The sequence below is a fragment of the Diadema antillarum genome, unplaced genomic scaffold, assembly GCF_040938485.1.
Source record: "Diadema antillarum isolate AM-2024a unplaced genomic scaffold, OU_Dant_1.0 seq00000079_RagTag, whole genome shotgun sequence".
Classification (NCBI taxonomy): Eukaryota; Metazoa; Echinodermata; class Echinoidea; order Diadematoida; family Diadematidae; genus Diadema; species Diadema antillarum.
The window spans coordinates 3,970,001-3,988,862 of NW_027271172.1; the positions used below are offsets into that span (position 1 = coordinate 3,970,001).

General features: G+C 38.8%; 1 protein-coding gene across 1 annotated transcript in view; it reads right to left on the reverse strand.

Annotated features, from left to right (window-relative positions):
* The window catches only part of LOC139726156 (voltage-gated delayed rectifier potassium channel KCNH8-like), a 193,822-nt gene that overhangs the window by 18,606 nt on the left and 156,354 nt on the right, over positions 1 to 18,862 (reverse strand). The window contains exons 2-8 of the mRNA XM_071637236.1: positions 15,015 to 15,141; positions 5,260 to 5,366; positions 4,652 to 4,782; positions 4,120 to 4,141; positions 3,322 to 3,488; positions 2,405 to 2,642; positions 713 to 870 (exon numbers count right to left, since the gene is read on the reverse strand). Of these exons, the coding sequence (XP_071493337.1) occupies positions 713 to 870; positions 2,405 to 2,642; positions 3,322 to 3,488; positions 4,120 to 4,141; positions 4,652 to 4,782; positions 5,260 to 5,366; positions 15,015 to 15,141 (950 nt within the window). The remainder of the gene's footprint in view (positions 1 to 712; positions 871 to 2,404; positions 2,643 to 3,321; positions 3,489 to 4,119; positions 4,142 to 4,651; positions 4,783 to 5,259; positions 5,367 to 15,014; positions 15,142 to 18,862) is intronic.

Consider the following 18,862-nt stretch of genomic DNA (forward strand, 5'->3'; position numbering starts at 1 on the left):
ACGCACATTCCACGTCTTATGTCCTAATTATTATATCATATTTCCATCCGTCCAACCTTATCATGAACACAATGCTAAACCTTAAGACCTCTTGTAATTATGAAAAAAACATACTTGTATATCTAAGCATCCTTTCTGACGAAAAGAAATGCGACAAATCCTTAATTATTCACATGCATAATTAAACATAAAACTCAGGAATTGCTGACTGCTGAAATTTGCACTTACAGACGGTACAAAATGTTGCATAATGTAACACTATTTTCGGAGATTCTCGTTATTACGTAACGATGACAGCTAGGTGATTTTCCAATCTGTTACAACTGCTACGATGACAACGATGAAGATGATGATGGATGTTAACGCTGTCGTGACGGGTGCTGTTCGTTATTCCGAAGGTTCGTTATTCCGAAGGGTCGTTAATCCGAAACACGCAAATTCCCTATACCTAGAGGTTCGTTAATCCGAAAATGAAAAAGGGTTCGTTAATCCGACAATTTGTGGCATTATTCCGAAGGTTCGTTATTCCGAAGATTGGTTAATCCGAAAATGAAATTCGGAACAATGAACCTTCGGAATAACGAATCTTAGGAATAAAGAGCCTTCGGAATTAAGAACCTTCGGAATAACGAGCTGTAACCGTTGTGACTTGTCAAAAGCGTATCATTTGAATATAAAAGCAAGTCATGCTGGAACTCCGAAAAGAACTCACCTGTAACTTTAACGTGAGAATCAATAGATCGAAAGGAACGGCTGCTAACAAGTCTATAAAGAACCAACTTCGTAGGTAGTTTATCGCTATAGCTCTTGCCTCGTAGACTACCTTCCCCGATTTACTCACGTACGTCGTTCGAAAGTTGATACCCACATCTAGGTAGAGAAAATCAAGGCAAGAAGACAAGATAGTGTAAAAATATCGATTACTGATCACTGACTTTCACAAGTTTCAATACCTACAGAAGTGTCCTTTTTAAAGGGATGGTATAGTTTCGACTTAGACGGAGAATTCAGATTTTAAATTTTTCCAAGACAATTAAAAACCAGAGCATTATTTCAATTCTAAGACATGTAAGAGGAATGCTAAGTTTGTTTGTTGAAAATTGGTTTTGAAATGGCTGAGATATCCAGTGGGTCCCACCTTTAATTAGGTCCTCTTTGCTTTGGGATATTTTTGCCATTTCAAAACCAATTTTCATCATATAAACTTTGAATTCCTTTTAGAATGGTATATGCTCTTTCATATTTCACACGAGGTTTCTCATAAACCACAAACACTAGAACAATAAAGCCCCATCTCAACGAAACTAAACCATTCCTTTAAGGTCGAAACTAATTCTATCCGTTTGCTTTCTAACAGAATAGGGTGCATGTGTAAAGTTTGTTGATTGTGAGTAAATAGTTCGACAAATAGGTTGACATGTTGAGCTATCATTCCCGTTTTTTATCAAATGCTAACAAAAAATTTTGGCTGGTTGTTGGATGATGCAAGTTAAAGGGATTGTATAGTTTTGGTTAAGACCTAACTTCAGGTTTCTATCATTTTTATTTTGTTGAGATAACGAGAAACTGTTATGAAATGTGAAAGAGCATGTAATTTTAAGAGGAATTCAACGTTTATTTGATGAAAATTGGTTTTGAAATGGCTGAGATATCCAAAATCGAGCAATCCCAATAAAATATGGGACCCACCTTTTATTGCGGTGGCTTTGTTTTACTTTGTTTTTTGGATGTCTCAGCCATTCCATAACAGATTTTCATCAAATAAACTTTGAATGCCTCTTAGAATGGCATGCTCTGTAGTATTTCATAAGTGGTTTCTTGGTATCTCGCAAAAAGCTAGAAGCACAATTCTCATCTCTGTTAATACTATACATCCCTTTAAGCTCTTCCGGGGGGCCTGTTTTCATGATCATATTTTAATCCTAGGGCGAAGAAAAAAAAGTTCGAACAGTTTGTTTGACCTTGACCTGAAAGCATCCCTCTCTTCTTTACAGTGCTTCACGGTACTACAGATTTTATCTTGCCTTTGGAAAAAAGAAATCAAAGAGCACGCGTCATGTATCAAAATAAAGAAACCTCAAGTTAAATTTAAAAAAAATGTCGATAATATTATATTGAGCGGGAATTATACATACTTTTTAATGCCATTGCTTTTCAGTTTTCTGTGCAAAATTTTAAATAATCCCACCTCCCTGATTACAGTTGAGACTGTAGTAGCACAAGATACAATGGCAAGCAATAATCAAAATTAAAGTACCTCCCCTTCTTGAAATTCATATTTTCACCATTTCACCATAATAGCTTTACGAACGCAACGATAAGTGGGGAAAAACTTAATGAATGAATAAGTAAACAGTGAATTACATGCTTATCTTGATCTTATGAAAAAACAAAGATAACTGACCTAAAATGAAAATAACCTCTATCGTGACATCGAGAATGGTGAGGACCATTAACGTTTCTTTCGCGTTTTGCACGGCTGCGTTGAAGGGCACGACTATGGCAATGTAGAGGGTAGCAAGTAGCACGCACCAGTCCCACACCGATTTCATGATACTATAGTGTAGTACGATGAACCGTGATTTCTTCATGGCGGCCACCTTGTACTCTGGTAGTACTGTTGATTTGGGGGGGAGTAAACCCTGGAAGAAACACAAAACTCGTGTATCACCGTCAGCTCCCTCAATCAAACACTAATGTTTTTGAATTCACTTTATTCCAGTGGAGTCACTGATTTATCTTACACATCTGCTCACTGAATCAATCTTTATAATTGTGATAATATTTACAAAAACCAATCCAACAAACAGCAAGGTTTGATGAATCTTGGAAAATCAAGTCAGAAGTTATGATTTTGCTTTCAAAGTTTCGGTGAAGCCATCGCTGGATGAGAAGACTTCAACACTTTTTCTTCACGTATGAACATAAATATAACTAGAAATGTCGCTACGTCGACTGGTATGCCTCCGCTATAATGCATGGTTCTCCCACTAGGTCTACGTGTCGACATTGAGTGACGACAGTTTCCATTATAATAAGGGAATATGTACTTTAATGAAAATGAAAGTTTGTGGAATTCTCTCGCTGTATTTTCCTTATATCGTTGTACATACGTGGCATCACGAACTGCAGTAGTCATCTTAGCTAGCGATGGAGGCACTGAAACTGTATAAATAGGACCCTATATGACTTTTCAAATGATTGTCCATGTCTATTCAAATTCTGCTGATGTATTCTACTAATATCGCTGCATCCACTCAATTCACATGTTTATTTGAGCTTCATTGCACTTTAGTGCCAACAGAACTGACAGCAACCTACGCTGTTGATTTTGAGTTTCCTCTTCTTTTTCTTCTCCTGCTCCTTAAGATGACCCGAGAGGTGGTAGAGCACCGCCCGACTTCTCCGTCTGTTGTAGTTGTAGTTCGATGGTAGATCATTGAGGTAGTTATTTTCCGACCCTTCGTCGTCGTCATCGTATGACCCCTCTCCTATAATGGGCGTGGTTTAAAAGAGAAGAGAAGAGACACGAAGAGATGTGATAGTTTGCGTATGAGTCCTCCCCTAATGGGCGTGGTTCAACAGAGGTGAGAGAAAAGTCATGAAAAGATGTGACAGCTGGCGTATTCCTTATAGTACCATTATCATAAACATTCAAGGCAATACAGACAAAAACTGCGACTCCGGTGCATTCTTGAGAAAGATAGGCAACACGAGTCGACCACACATTGATGGCATGAATTTCGAGGAAAGGGAGCATAATTTAGCAGAGGGAGTGAGTGGATTAAAAGTCGCACCACCATTTCGAAAAAAAAAAATATTCGCAACCATTCAGAAAAATATTACACTTTGCTTCTTCTCTGTACTGAAACGGCAAGGCATTCACCAAACAGAGTGGACACACAATGCGATATACGTAGGCATCAAGTAAGTTTCCGCTAAGAAAGTAAACCTCGTGACGACGAATTGGATGGATGTGTGTCGGAAAGTCACAAAGTGTCTCAAAGATTTATTGATGGTATAGAGCTTTGCAGGAAACAAACAAAACACATATGACAATATTGTTCCCCCTTCACCTTCATTCCCCTTTTCAGCACAACAAACAAGACCATCTATCACGATCATCATCATCATCACCATCCTCATCATCATCACCACTGTGGATAATGTCACTATCGTCACTACCATCCCCATCACCACTACCATCACACATCACAACCATCATCTCCATCATCCCTACCACCATTACCACCATCATCACAATCACCATCTCCATCACGACTACCACCATTAACACCATCCCCATTACCACCATCATCATCACCACCACACAACCGTCAACCCTACAGCACCACAACCACCATCTCTATCACGACTACTAAACCATCGCACCGCCCATCATCGCTACCACCGTCATCATCACCACCACCATAAAATTAACCGTCATCACTACCATCACAACCACCATCTCCATGGCGACTACTACCGCCACACCATCCCAATCACCACCCCCATCATCACCATAGTTACAGCCACCACTACCATAGTCACCATCACCAGCATCCCCCATCACCACCACCATCACCACCACCATCACCACCTTCACCGCCACGCCCCTCGCGGCTTTCCCCTTAACCATCATCACTTATACCTTCCTACCATCTTCATCGAGTGAGGCCATCTTTGTCTTTGTAATGTCCTTGTGGGACGCAAGGAAGAGGACCACTTCTCCCTTTTCATTTTTGATCGGCACAATATCCAGAAGGCACCAGAATGGCGTTACTGTTAAGTGGATGAATAGAGGATGAAAATAACAGAGGAATAGTAAGATGGAGGTCATCACATCGCGTAGTTGAACATTTAGAAACATGTTAGGCTCTTTACAGAATCTTTCATTTTAGCTCATCATCTATGCAATGTGTAACGTCTAATCGACCACCGTTATTACTGGACAACGTCATTATAGTGTGCCCTGTAGAAAAAGGCACGTACAAACTGGACCAAAATCCTGAAAGCAATTTAGTAGAATTGAGTAACTATCTTTGCCTTTTGGACAAACGTGAAAATAAAAGGAAATTTTGATTTTGTTCTAGTAGTTTGATTACTTATGGCAACCACTGTATTTTGAAAAGAACTTCAAGAGTATAAAACGTCCAGAGGTGACGATTTTGAAAACCAGCTACTGAGTGACTGCCTAACCTAGGGAGGCGGATTAGAGGCTTAGGTTTTGAATGTGAAAGGGACCGGATGTTCACTCACAGTCTTTTTTCCTGAAGAGGGCTTCTGTCTTGAGTTCCTCTTTGCTCTCCAGCGACGTTTCGATCAGCGTGATCTTTTCTATCGTCGTATCGGGGCCATACAAAAATCTGGAGGGAAATTTAGAAAAAGACAGAAAAGAAAAATCAATAAGACGAAACAAAAAAAAAATCATTTTGCAGTTTGTTCACGTTGAATATCAAATAAAAAATAAAGAATTTCAATAAAAAAACAATAAAACAGAGTTTATTTGAAGGAATACACCAAGCCTGTGTCACTCTGTTTTGATGACCTTTATCAAATATCTTTTGCAGACAATTACTTATGTTTGTAATCCTCTCGGCAAGCTGAAGAGTATGATTATATAATGTTGATTACATTTAGAGTCTGTGTCCAGTGTCACTGCTGATGACGAATCTATTGAGCTTATCAAAATTTATTTTACAGATGTAATCAAACACATTTGTCATCATTATCGTTTCAGATATATATATTACTGAATTATATGGAGGGCTTGACCTCAGCGACTGTCCACATTTTGTTGATGTCCACGTCAGGGGAAAAACGTCATAAATCTTCGGAATGGGTCAGCAGTCCACGCTGGATGCGAAGTGGACGCGATTTGAGGCTGCGTCTTGCCCCGTCCTACTCATTCATTTTCATTAACTTAATGCATCCCCAACGAATCCTGTGTAGACAACCCATTACACAGCCAGATTCAAACGCAAACGTGGTCAATGACATTTCCTTATCACGGAAAAAAAAAATGGAAAGGACAGCAAAAAGGTACCCCGCAGGTAAAAAAAAAAAGTCCTTCACTTCCCCCCTCCGATTCTTCAGAAATAAATGGATGTTAATTGCTGGGGAAATAAAAAAAACAACAACTGAACACTACAAATTAAGTCACATTGTGCAGTAGGTTTTTAATAGTAGTAGTAGTAGTAGTAGTAGTAGTAGTAGTAGTAGTAGTAGTAGTAGTAGTAGTAGTAGTACAGTAGTAGTAGTAGTAGTAGTTGTTGTTGTTGTTGTTGTTGTTGTTGTTGTTGTTGTTGTTGTTGTTTTGTTTGCAGGTTTGAGTACAACTCGTAACGTGCGAAAGCAATTTCTGATTGCAAAATTACCCTATAAACACAGATAAAGAGACACCACCCAGTAATCAAGTTATGAGGAAGAAATCCAGACGCCCTGTACACACATACCACGTGACAAAATACATGTACGTAAACATGCAGACACACTTCTGAATTTACTTACGGAATTCTACTCATTCGTTTTTGCAAGCATACACAATATATAGTGGTTGTGTATTCCTCGGTCAGTTTATGAATAGATATTCAAAGAGGGTTTCAAGAAGAAATAAAAATTTACTACACATTATTATGTTTCGAGAAATTACACACAAAAGAAAATAAATGTCTGATCGTTTCTCCACTTCTTTATTTGAGTCAACATACACAGTATTAGTGGGTATAATTCTCGACTACCTTATGACACAAATTATTATGTTTGTCTAAACAAATCTATCCATTTCAGGTGTAAACAATCTCATTGATTTAAGGATTGTCTCCTATGAACCCCCCCCCCCCCCACACACACACACACAAAACTGATCATGTTCTCTCTATGACATACTTCTTTATGTTCTCTCCATTGTAGTATACTGGATTTCAACGCAATAACGTTTCCAACTCAATAAATACATATGTACGTATGACGTTATTTTTTGTTCCGAGCTACATTTGGTTTGAGGATGTAGCCAGATATGATATGTCTTGTTATGCAGCCAAATGCTGGAAATAGATGATTAAACTTAGCCTTTCTCCCTGGAAGCTTTATTGATAATGGATCAATAAAAAGCTGGGGGGAAAAAAAATCCTGGAACGATAACATTCACCACAGAAAAATCGAAGTTTCATCTTGTGGAGCACTCGTACATTCTTTTCATAGAATTAAGCACAAAGCAACATTGATTTCGCCGAAACTTCAATTTGCCGTGGGCTAGCAATGATTTGGACTCGCATTATTGAAAAAAAGGCCCGCAAATAGAAGCATGTACCTAAACGTCCAGGCACGTCTTTCTAGAGAGACATATGAATCTATTTCAACGTAGAAGTGCTCTGGGATTTGTAATAAAAACTTGATTGGGACTGACAATCGGAAAACAGGAAATATCGTCCTCTCTCAAACGACAGCCTGTTTGCATGGTTTGGTATTTCATAGGATTTCAAAATATTCTATCTAAAACTGGGATGCTTCGCATAATGCCTGATTCTGTTGACCAAACGGCATGCAGGTACATGTGATTCTTCACTTTGCATACAATTTATGCATGAAATATCACCTGCTCGCCTTCATTTTATATTATCATGGAATGATGTCGTATACTTTAATTGATCACTTACATGTTTCAGTTGTTCGATTCAAACAATATTGTACTTATCTTTTTCAATTGATTTACATTCATGCATGAAAGAGAAATGCAGAAATGAAATCAATCACTCAATCAATCACTCAATCACTTACTCACTCATTCAATCAATCAATTAATCACTCAATCATTTAATTGATTAATCAATCAATCAATCAATCAATCAATCAAACACTCACTCACTCAATCAATCAACCACTCACTCAATCAATCGATCACTCACTCATTCACTCACTCAATCAATCAATTAATCACCCAATCAAATAATCACTCAATCACTCACTCAATCAATCAATCAATCAATCATTCATTCACTCAATCAATCAATTGATCAATCAATTAATCACTCACTCACTCACGCAATCAATCAATCAACCAATCACCTACTCACTCAATTAATCAATCAATCAATCAATCAATCACGCAATCAATCAATCAATCAATCAATCAATCAATCAATCAATCAATCAATCAATATGTGTTTGTCATTGTACGAGTAAGTACACTGTTTGTGTTTTTTGTTTTTTGTTTTTTGGGGGGGGGGGGGTTCCCCTCACATTGGAATTGATGGGGTTTTATTCATACATTTTTCCATCGCATTCCTTTCTTCTTTTCCCCCCTGGTGCAACGCTATCTGCATATGCTCATGCGGAGGTACGCTTAGATATTTCGACAATAGATTTACAAACATTATGTTACCTTATGTTTCATTCGAATTTTGTTCTTCATGCCTCAATTTGTTATTGTAGAGACATTTCACGAACTCAATTATAGAAAAGAAGCGTTTCATGTACTGATTTAATTTTGAGAACACATTTTTTTTTTCTTTTTTTTTTTTTTTTTAGGGAGGAGTGTCTTTTTTCATAAGTCTCGAATCTAAAGTAGGCCTATTATGATCTTGAGGTGTGGTACTGAGAGAATGTCTGATAGTATTAACACGCATAAGTACAAACTTTAACACGAGATGTTGGAAAAGCAACTTTCCCTGTATACATGTGTGTGTGTCCGCGTTGGCGAATGTATGTGATTATGAGTCGGCAACATGAAAGTACCTCTTTGTGAAATACTGTGACGGTTGATTGCACTCGCAAAGATGCAAGCAACGGTTCTTTGTCGCTCCTGGTTTTTTGAGCGTGACTGTTAGAACTGAGCTTGTGTGGAAAGCTGGGGCAATGACACGCAAGGTTGCAGGGTTGGCGTATAATATTACATTATTAGATTAATAAATATTAACAGTACACATTGCAGGGGTCACCGCGCCGCCGTATACCCCAGATTAGTGCTGCAGGAAAACAGGAGGGGGGGGGGGGGAAGCGATCATCTGGTGATCTGTTGTCACGTGGTAATATCCGGGGGTTGTGATTGGATGGGGCGCCAGGGGGTAAAAAGAATGGGTAGAGCACAATCCAATTTAGGCTTGAGAGATATACAGAGAGAGAGAGAGAGAGAGAGAGAGAGGGGGGGGGGGGGGACGAAAACATTGAGAGGCATAAATTGCGATCACAGCCAGAAGAATTTCAATCCATATACAATTCATAATATACATTTATTCCAGTCCGATCAATCACAAAATACAGAGGCACATTAACATTGAACACGATAGCTATAATAGAGTGATCTGTAAGGAGGGCATGCCCCGAGAAGTTACACAAACAGGTAACTTGTGTTGAGATGCCCTGATATAATTGTGTAAATAAAAATGAATGCAAGAATGACGTATACACACACACACACACACACACACAAAGAGTTGAAAACAACAAGAAGAATAAGAAAATAAGTAAGATAAATGTTCACAGATATCCCCAAAAATAATGTACATGTTTGTATGTTCATCTCCCCTGGACTTACAATCCTGGCAAATCAAACTTTTTTCCGGCATTTTTCAAGACAAAATGATATACAAACTACAATTTTGAGACATTCATATTCAAAGCTATGTCCAATCAAGTAGGAAAACAAAATATGAGAACACTGAATAGCCTTGGCTTAAATATACATTTATTTGGATTTTTTTCTATAAAAATGTATGAAAAGAGACCCGTTTTAAACTCTCTTTCTATTGTATATATATATATATATATATATATATATATATATATATATATAATTATCTCTATGTTTGTGCTTACAGTGGAAGAGCATAATCATTTGTATCATTTGTTCTTTGATACGTATGTTGCAATAAACGTATGTGGTAGAAAACATACATTCTAGATATGTTATTCCAAATTGTGTCGGCATTGACAAGACGGAGTCGACTAGTGCTTTGTAATTGGTTACAGTAATTGGTTCTTATGAGCACAATGCCATTTTTCAGATCAAACCAGGCGAATGTCGTAACATTGTGCACAATCGATGGGTATTCCGAAAAAAAAGCACAAAATCTGCAGCGACTTGAACAAAGTTAACATCACTCCACGATTGTTTTGTAAATAAACAGGCAGAGAGAAAAAGATGTCTAGGGGGCCTACTTTATAAAATGTAATACATTGTATACTCAAAATCAGTATACAGTTCATCACGCAAACATATTTGTTACATATACAGAGTCTTTCTACAGATTGATTATCCTGTCTGCTTTCAAATTTCTGGTAAGCATGCGATGAAAATGAAATGCTTGACTTATGCTATTTTGAGACGCGTCAAGTTTGAGCAATCGTGATATGTTTTGACAAAGGAAAATGAGGACTCGGCATTATCGAGCTACGAAGAAGAGGCTTCTGCTAAGCTCACTGGATTTATCGGTCTACTTGTGTGACCTTGGCTTTCAACATTGATCGTGCAAGTTCCCCTGAGAGTTGAGATGTAAGTTTGATCGAGTAGAAAATCAAATATTCCAGATATTACATGACGTGCATTACCGGTTTTGGACTTGCTTTGACTTTAGCAACAGAGATGAAGAAAAAACGGATCCGTACGCATTGCCAAGGTTGAAAGGATCTGCGTACAGACGATCAATATTCCGACAAAGGGGCCTCATGTATCGATTCTATCGATCATTTCAAAATCGCTTCTACGTATTCGAATCCTCTCGAAATAGACTTGCATCTTTTTTTTACCTTTGTTCTGGGAACTTCTGGTTATTTTCGATTCACTTTGATTTCAGAAAATTGAACCCAGATTAAATGCAGAAACTGGTTATCAGTTGGACTTACAAACATTTCTTTTTTCGAATTCATATTTTAGTTCTGTAAAAATAATGTATACCCCTCTCTCCAGCAAAATTGTCTTTTTTTATTTTGTATGAGGTAGATTTTAAGCCCTATTTAGGCACATGAAATGAACATAATACTGATTAGCACTGGTAACAGTAGAAAACGCATGTTCAAAAGGCGATAGTAAAAAAGATTAACAAACTGTTATCAAATTACTTAGCGAACTTATAAAATGATTATGATCAGTGCTTCTAGAAAATTCAATGTAGCATTACCGGAAGGATGAAAGTCTCTTGGAAGTAAAGTGCAGACACTGTATGTATTTTTCATACGTTAAATGTCCTTGGAAGAAACTAAGCTGGTATTCCAGACACAAGTCGTATCACACTCTTTGCTGCTTGCGACATCTAAAGTGACAAGACAATGTCGTGGTAATGACATCACAATTTGCTTCTCCAATGACATGGTAGTGTGAAGGCTATTATTATGCAGTTCGATCATATCCAAAACTAAGCTCCTTTTTTTACGACGGGTTTTAAAGTATAATGGTCATTTGATGGGTGTCTTTTGAATTAAGTTATCATAAATTCAAAATTAGATTCTTTTATACGACAAATCTTAAAGTAAGTCACAACTTCTGAAGGGCGTGTTCAGTTCGTTCTGGGGTTTTTTCCCCTCCATGTTAGTACAACCTGTACCAGTCATCTGGTGTTTCTAGATGCCTCACAAACAAGAACGGGAATGCGATATATATGTTTAACAGATTGGTCCTTCGGAAATGACATCTAAACTATGATGGAACAAAGTAGCTATGACCTTTGCTAACTTGGGCACATCCCATCAGATCCTACGACCAAATAGGAAAACCCTCAAACAAACATTCAAATATCGTCTATTCTCGCCTTAACATCGCATTTTCATGTCTTCTCTAGAGCAAGACGCAGATCTTGGAAAGAAAAAATATGGTCTTCATCGAAATCTATTTTTGTGAAATGCACAGAGAATTCGGACAATTCTTGTGTCGGTGTTAGACCACCTTTAAGGGAAAGGGCACGCATCCCCATCCTAAGACCTTACAGCAGCGCAGTTATCTCTGGCCGTTCCAAGGCAACATTCGCGTCCACGAAATATCGGGGATGACATTCTCCGAGACTGCGACGTCTTGCCCGATCACTGATCAAATTAGGGTCGGTTCTTAACGAGCACAATATGCGAATCCGCGCATTCGCCGCTGCCTCATATGTCAACGGGGTTGTGGGCCGGGAGACTGCCTAAGCGCTTAAATTGGCCATGCTGATAAGACGCCAAATACTTCAAATGAGAGAAATAATAGGCAACTTGGGACTTGGATCAGGCAAATTTCTGTCAGTTAGCGTACTGCACAGAGACAAGAACTCGCTTTCAATGGCTTAATGCTTAAATTGGCCATATTGATAACAGCGGCAAATATTCCTAAGTGAAAGTAGTTTGCTTCTTGTTAGTTCTGATGTGTGTCCTTCAAACTCACTTTATAGAGGTAAATGAATGGATAAAAAAAGAACACAACACGACAAAGCATGCCCTGTATCTATTCCTTGTTTCTATTTTCGACTCTGAACCACTAATATTTTCCAGCGGACCCCTGGTGGCTAGATGTCTTCTCCTCCCCATTCTGCTCACATTTAATCAGTATTGTCACAGTCATAGTAATACAGATATACTGTTCTTATCTCTACTGCCTTAGACGTGATCGAAATGGTTCACTGCTTTTTTTTTTTGGGGGGGGGGGTGGGGGTATTTGTGTGACTTTTGTCATTGTATTTTTCATTCTGTAAAGAGAGAGAGAGGGGTTCAAGTGATTGCTCCAGAAATATGATAGGCTTCTTGGCGTTAAATCGAAAGGAATCAATCTGAACATGAAGTGCAAAATAAAAGTAAAGATTGTCCCATAAATCGCTAAACCCAGAGGCCTCATAACACGGAGGGGGGGGGGGAGGGTGGTGAGGAGATAACACACACACTTTTGGCCCTTTGAAGAAAAAAAAACTGGACAAAAAAAAACACACACAGCAAAACCCATGTCTCTGAGGTAACTTGCGCCGGGAGATTCTTGCCATCGAAGGGGGGGGGGGGGGTGGTGGGTACCTTTGGCTTTCCATTGACCCTTGACACCTCCTCCCCCCCCCCCCACACACACACATACACACACATACAAGTACACATATACAGATATTAAGATTAAAAATGTTTCGCCGCCCTCAACCAACGATGTACCGGTTACACTTTTCCTTGTACTTATGGCAGAAAATCCTTTCTTTTTCAGTGAAGAAAGAAACCCTGTTCAAAGTAGCATCTTGTTTTATTGAGACCGCTGTATTTACGTCCTCAGATCAAAGAACCCAGCACATAGCGGTTAAATCAAATCGCTGTGAATACAAACAGTTATAATGCCATAGATCTGTTGTTGTTGTTGTTGTTGTTGTTGTTGTTGTTTTCTTTAAGGAATGCTACTTAATAACTCGAAGCACATAGACAGCAACAGTCTACTTCAAGTCTGGCAGATGTATAAAATGTACAATATTGCTTCATATTTGTGTGTGTGTGTGTGCATTCACAGATATCGATACGTGTGTTTTTTGTGTGTGTTTTTTCGTAGTCTCAATGTCTACGTTCGGAATTGATACTTTGTAAACATGCGCATTGCAGCCTTTGACCATACAGGTCACGTATCTAAGATTCTTTTCTCAGAACTCAACTTATTTGCTGTAATATCAGCCATTAATCCATATGGTGCCCCAATGAAACCTTAACATGCCTGCCTTGGGTCACGTGACGTCGAAGTAACCACTGGAATGCTCTTCATCCATTACCATATGAAATTGGCCCCGAATTGCATTAGAGTGGTTTATTGAATTATATTTCGAAATAGTGTTACACACACACACACACACACATACACACGAGAATGTACGTACTACATCGTCATTGCAGTTCCTGGCGACGTGAACGGGAGATACGGCATCGATATCCATACAGGGAAGCAAAGTTTGTTTGTTTGTTTGGTGGCATCAAAGAATACAGCTATCGATACCAAAACAAATATACCCAGGCAGAAAAACCCTATCCTCGTGTTTTCGCCTAGATTTAGGTGTACGGGTCAAACAAAACGAATCCTCTTGAGGGGGAAAGAAATCATGCAACAGTTTGGCAGGAAGTTGTTTTCCGTACGGGGATTTTTTTAAATAATGCATTCACTGTATACTCACTCGGCTTGTTTGGTTGCAAAACTTAAAAGGGAGATTGCAAAAAAAAAAGTCATGGAGATATGATATCAGAATGGATATTTCTGATAAGGATAATATATGAAGAAATCAAACAAGAAAGAGAGAGAGAGAGAGAGAGAGAGAGAGAGAGAGAGAAATATATCTTATATCTTTGGGAGATTGTGCATGTGCGTTTGTTTGTTCCGACATTGTTATAAGTTTGTACATGTTAAAACAGCCATTTGTTTTCATATCTACAAGTATACAACCAAGTGTGGTGTATGTGTCATCTTGTAATTGTTTTATGTTGGATAAAATGTGTTGCCAAGACAAATCTTATGCACGATTGGCCAAATTGAGATCATTGGGGCTAGGTAATTATCCATATTCTTGCGTCTAACAAGCAAACAAAAACTACGTATGGTAAATGTGATTTAATCAGTCATTCATATGCTTTAATTCAGTTCAATAAAATCATGTTGACACCTCGATCCCTTGACCAACCAGGTCCCAAAACTGACATGCCTGTGGTTTGAATACTGTATGTCATATCATTTTAATTTATCTGATATTCATTGTAAGTATGAGTTAGAGTACAAGAAATAAAAGAAAAAAACTCTTTAAAATGTTTATTTCAATGTAGAATTTTCAAAAAGCTCTTGATTACTACATTTACATTTGATTCTTAAATTGACAACATATATCTGAAAATATTGTTTCTTTCTATAATCGACACATTGTTGTACATGTTTTTTCTGAATTCATTGGTGTAGATTTAATGAATGTAATTACTTTCATCTAAATTATGCAGATATGATATGCAGTGAAATTTAGAGTTGCCGATTTAATGAAGATAAGAGGATAATTTCTGCAGCAAAAGTGATCCACAGGACCTGTTAGGTCAAAACGTATATTTCGATCTCCACTCACTTGCAGGCGCAGCTTTTCTGCATCACCTCTGCCCTGGCGAATCCGGTCAGCTCACAAAACCCGTCCGAACAATAGACAATCGGGTAGTCCCGATCCACCTGCGCGTTGCCCAGTACAAAGTTGCTGTCTGCACGCAAGAAAAAGAAAGAAAGACAGATAGAAGGAAAGAGAAAGAGAAAAATGTTTCATACATCTAAAATAAGTCCATTGAGAAACATAAAAATGAATTGAAATCAATGAATCAATTAACAATGAGAAATTACTTTCAATCAAGACGATTTACCCCAAGATAGCCGAAACATCAGCCAGCAGTCACGACTCACAGTCACGACAGTGTCAATGCCTCGGATGACTACATTATCATCGGCAATGGTGTCGTGCTTGCCGCTTAGAATATCCGCCGATGTTGTGTCGCAGGGTTTATTTCGTTACGAAATCAGTCATTTCGTAACGAAATAGACCATGCGACACTTGGCGCCCCATAGTGTCATACTTTTGACCTAATGCTTGCAACGTGCTTGTACACCAAACGTTACTTCTTTAACAACGAACAAAGACGTGTGTATAGGTATAATTATTATGTAATGTTTGTAACAACGTTATGTCTTGGATGACATTCTGTTTCTTTGGATAGAGTAAGAGAGCAAAAATGTGAGACAGTTCGTGCAGAAAAAAAGAAGAAGGATGCAAGGTGTCACTACTCAAACCTCTTTCCGGAGGCCATTGAAACACCATGTTAACCAATATAGGGATATTCACGTTATGTAATAACAACCCTAAGTGACTTGATTTTCATAGATTTCACTGGAGTGTGACTATCGTCTCATTGCATTTGTCAATGTATATAGATATCTATACAGTAAGTTTATCTGCAAGAATTAAAGAGTATTGATACAGTGACACATTAGGCATTCAGGCGAATCTCACTTCCGCACTCATGTAGCACCACGAAAACAGACCCACGTCATTTTCATTTACGTTCACTGAAATGATAATTGCTTTGTAACATAATATACAGGCCAAGGGCTCTGACATGAGCTCTAGTAGATGCCTTGAGTTCTCTATCATACGTGAGTTCCCCATGCTCGTTACTCAATATTTTCACTCATAAATAATGCACATTGGATGCTGAGGCGTCCACACTGCTGAATGTTTCATTGGTAAATCCTCTGGATATTTGAAGCCTCAGTCTGAACTTGAAGCGGTTCTCAAGCAGCCGAATTTCTCTCTTTCCCCCACGAGAGCGAGCAGCCATGCATGGCGACAGGAAATCTTCGGCGGATATCTCGGCGCGAAAGGGTTAATTCCCGTGCCAGGTTCCCGCGCGCGGGTTTCGGGCAGACGACAGGTAGGGTTACGCGAAGAGCCCGCGAGGGAGAAAGTGCTCCATTATCGGATGAGTTTGCACGAAGGTCAAGTTTCAGGTGATTACAAAGACCCCATAATGTCCGCATTCATCCCTCTCAGCTCTGCGAAGGCGCTCTTAAATGTAAAGAGAGCTCGTGCTCGCTAAATGTTGCCTTTGTTGAAGAGGAAGAACAGGAAAATGGGACTCGGTGTAATTGAATCACGCGCCCAACGTAGAACAAACAAACCCAAACTACAAGAACAGGACAGAAAAAGTAAGGCATAAAAAGCAAATACTATAGAGGGGGTAAAAAGAAATACAGCGTACGTCATGCGATGAAATCATGTATGACGCGAAACTGAATTCAACGTCCCTGAAAGAGATTTTTAAGAATATGGCAGTGTAATGAAATGGCAAAGTGCGAGAAGGAGGGAGTTCAAACCTCGGCCCTGTTGATCAGAAAGCGACAACTACATCTTGGCTCTGTATAGCATTTCTTGTAAAGATGATACGAGAGGATCTTAGTGCCGATCAGCTTTGCTTCACGCCATACTGTGAGTACGGGTCCCATGATAATGTCCACGCCAGATAAAAGTCAGGCAAAATTTCATATCATATACTTAGCATATGACGTCTCCGCTTGCTGCAAACGGAATACTTCGTAACTAAAGAGATTGTATACTTATTAGTACACCATCTCTTTGGGAATAACATTGAGCAAGGCGAACAGCGTTTTCACAAACGAAACTCTCACACACAGTGTACAGACACACACCTACTCAACACAGAACATTCGCATTTTCGCGTGCGTTTCGTGTCCGGTCTCTAGTCCAGCCGCATAATATAGTGTACCATCTCGACACGGTTTTTGTCTTGTAAGTAGTTGTTCAGACGTGACATGACTCAAAATTGAGCAAAGATGGACACACGATAAAGGAAATGTTAAAATTCGGCTCTGATCGTATCAAAACATCCGGTAATTCGTGAGGGTATCTTAAGCCATCTAATGGCCGCCAGTGCAGTTTCTCAGACTTTATGAGCAACTTAGTGAATGGTGGCAAAATCTTCGTGTAGCGGTTACGTTTCCTTCGTGTGTCCATTAGGATAAACTTCTTGGGCATAAGTTCATATCTTCACGTAGCTTTCGTGTGTGGTTCGGTTTCCATCGTGTGACCTTCTGTAGGCATCTTACGTGCTTCGGCTATTGATTTGCTTTTATCCAAGTTCCGGTTCAACTTTGCACAATATTGAAAAAAATACATAGTATTCGTATTACCATCTTGTGTCAATTTCGGGATCATGTGACGCCACATTAAACATCAAACACACACAAACATAAACTCATAAGAATAATAAATTGATCATACGTATTCTTTATCCTGCAAGCAGATGGAAATTGTTTATTCTTTTGACTTTTGACAACGCTTCTTTAGGTATGTTAGTTTCTTTCCTATTATTGCATATGACAGTATTGTAATATTGTCAGATTGAATGAGATTAATAAGAATGAATCCAAACGAGAGTGACCTCACTTGCTTCGACAGAAAACGGTCATCAGGTAATTGCTTTGAAATTTCACTTCCTTGTAAGTTGAGGGCAAAATCAAATTCATCCCAGTCGAATAAAATGAACAAGACATAATCTTGTGTTTACACACTTGCAGTTCGCGGCGTACACTCAACTGACCTACATTTACTTGTTATACCACTCTACTCGCTTCTTCCGCCCGGGAAATAGGTTACGTATCGTGGACAAACAAGAGACCTGTATCTGCGGTTGATATTCCAGCGAATTACCGACCAACACAGACTAACTCAGCTCAGAGAGGGCACCCTTAATGTAATATCGAAGTGTCGCGACGCTCTCTTTGCTCCGCCTCAAAGAAAATTCTAACCATGGTAACGGAGACCGTTGGCCGGATACGTTCGATGGGAGACTTCTTGGGCGAAATTCCATCGCCGCATCTGAAGAAAAGCCACTGATCGGTGGGTGTGCTCATTAAAAGAAGATCATAATTTCTGATAGCAAGTCATTTTCATCCCTGGGTACCTGTAGGCACGTAGGTGCATCGTGTAGGTTTTGTATAGATGACATCATTTTCAGTTGCAATAGAAATGGGGAATTTAACCTCGTCAGGTTGAAAAATCATAAATTTCAAAGCAGGAGCTGCCACTGACGAATTGTGAACCTGTTTTATGACGCAAAGCAAATATCTCAGCGAGAAGAAATGTATAAGAATAGGCCTATGTAATCCGCATGTATAAAGGAGCTAGGTAGAGGAAATTTGTCCATTATTAAATTGTTTATTGAAAACTTCTGCTTAGAGCGAGACGAAACTGTGCACTCCGTCTGTGCCGGCAAATTTTATTACTTTTTTTTTCAACATTATGCAAAATGCAGCATTTATTTATTTTCCTCAATTTATTGTGTCGATATCAACATTTCAATGTATCCAAATTATGTATTTTCATTTTGTATTTATTCTTTCTTTGTTTGTGTT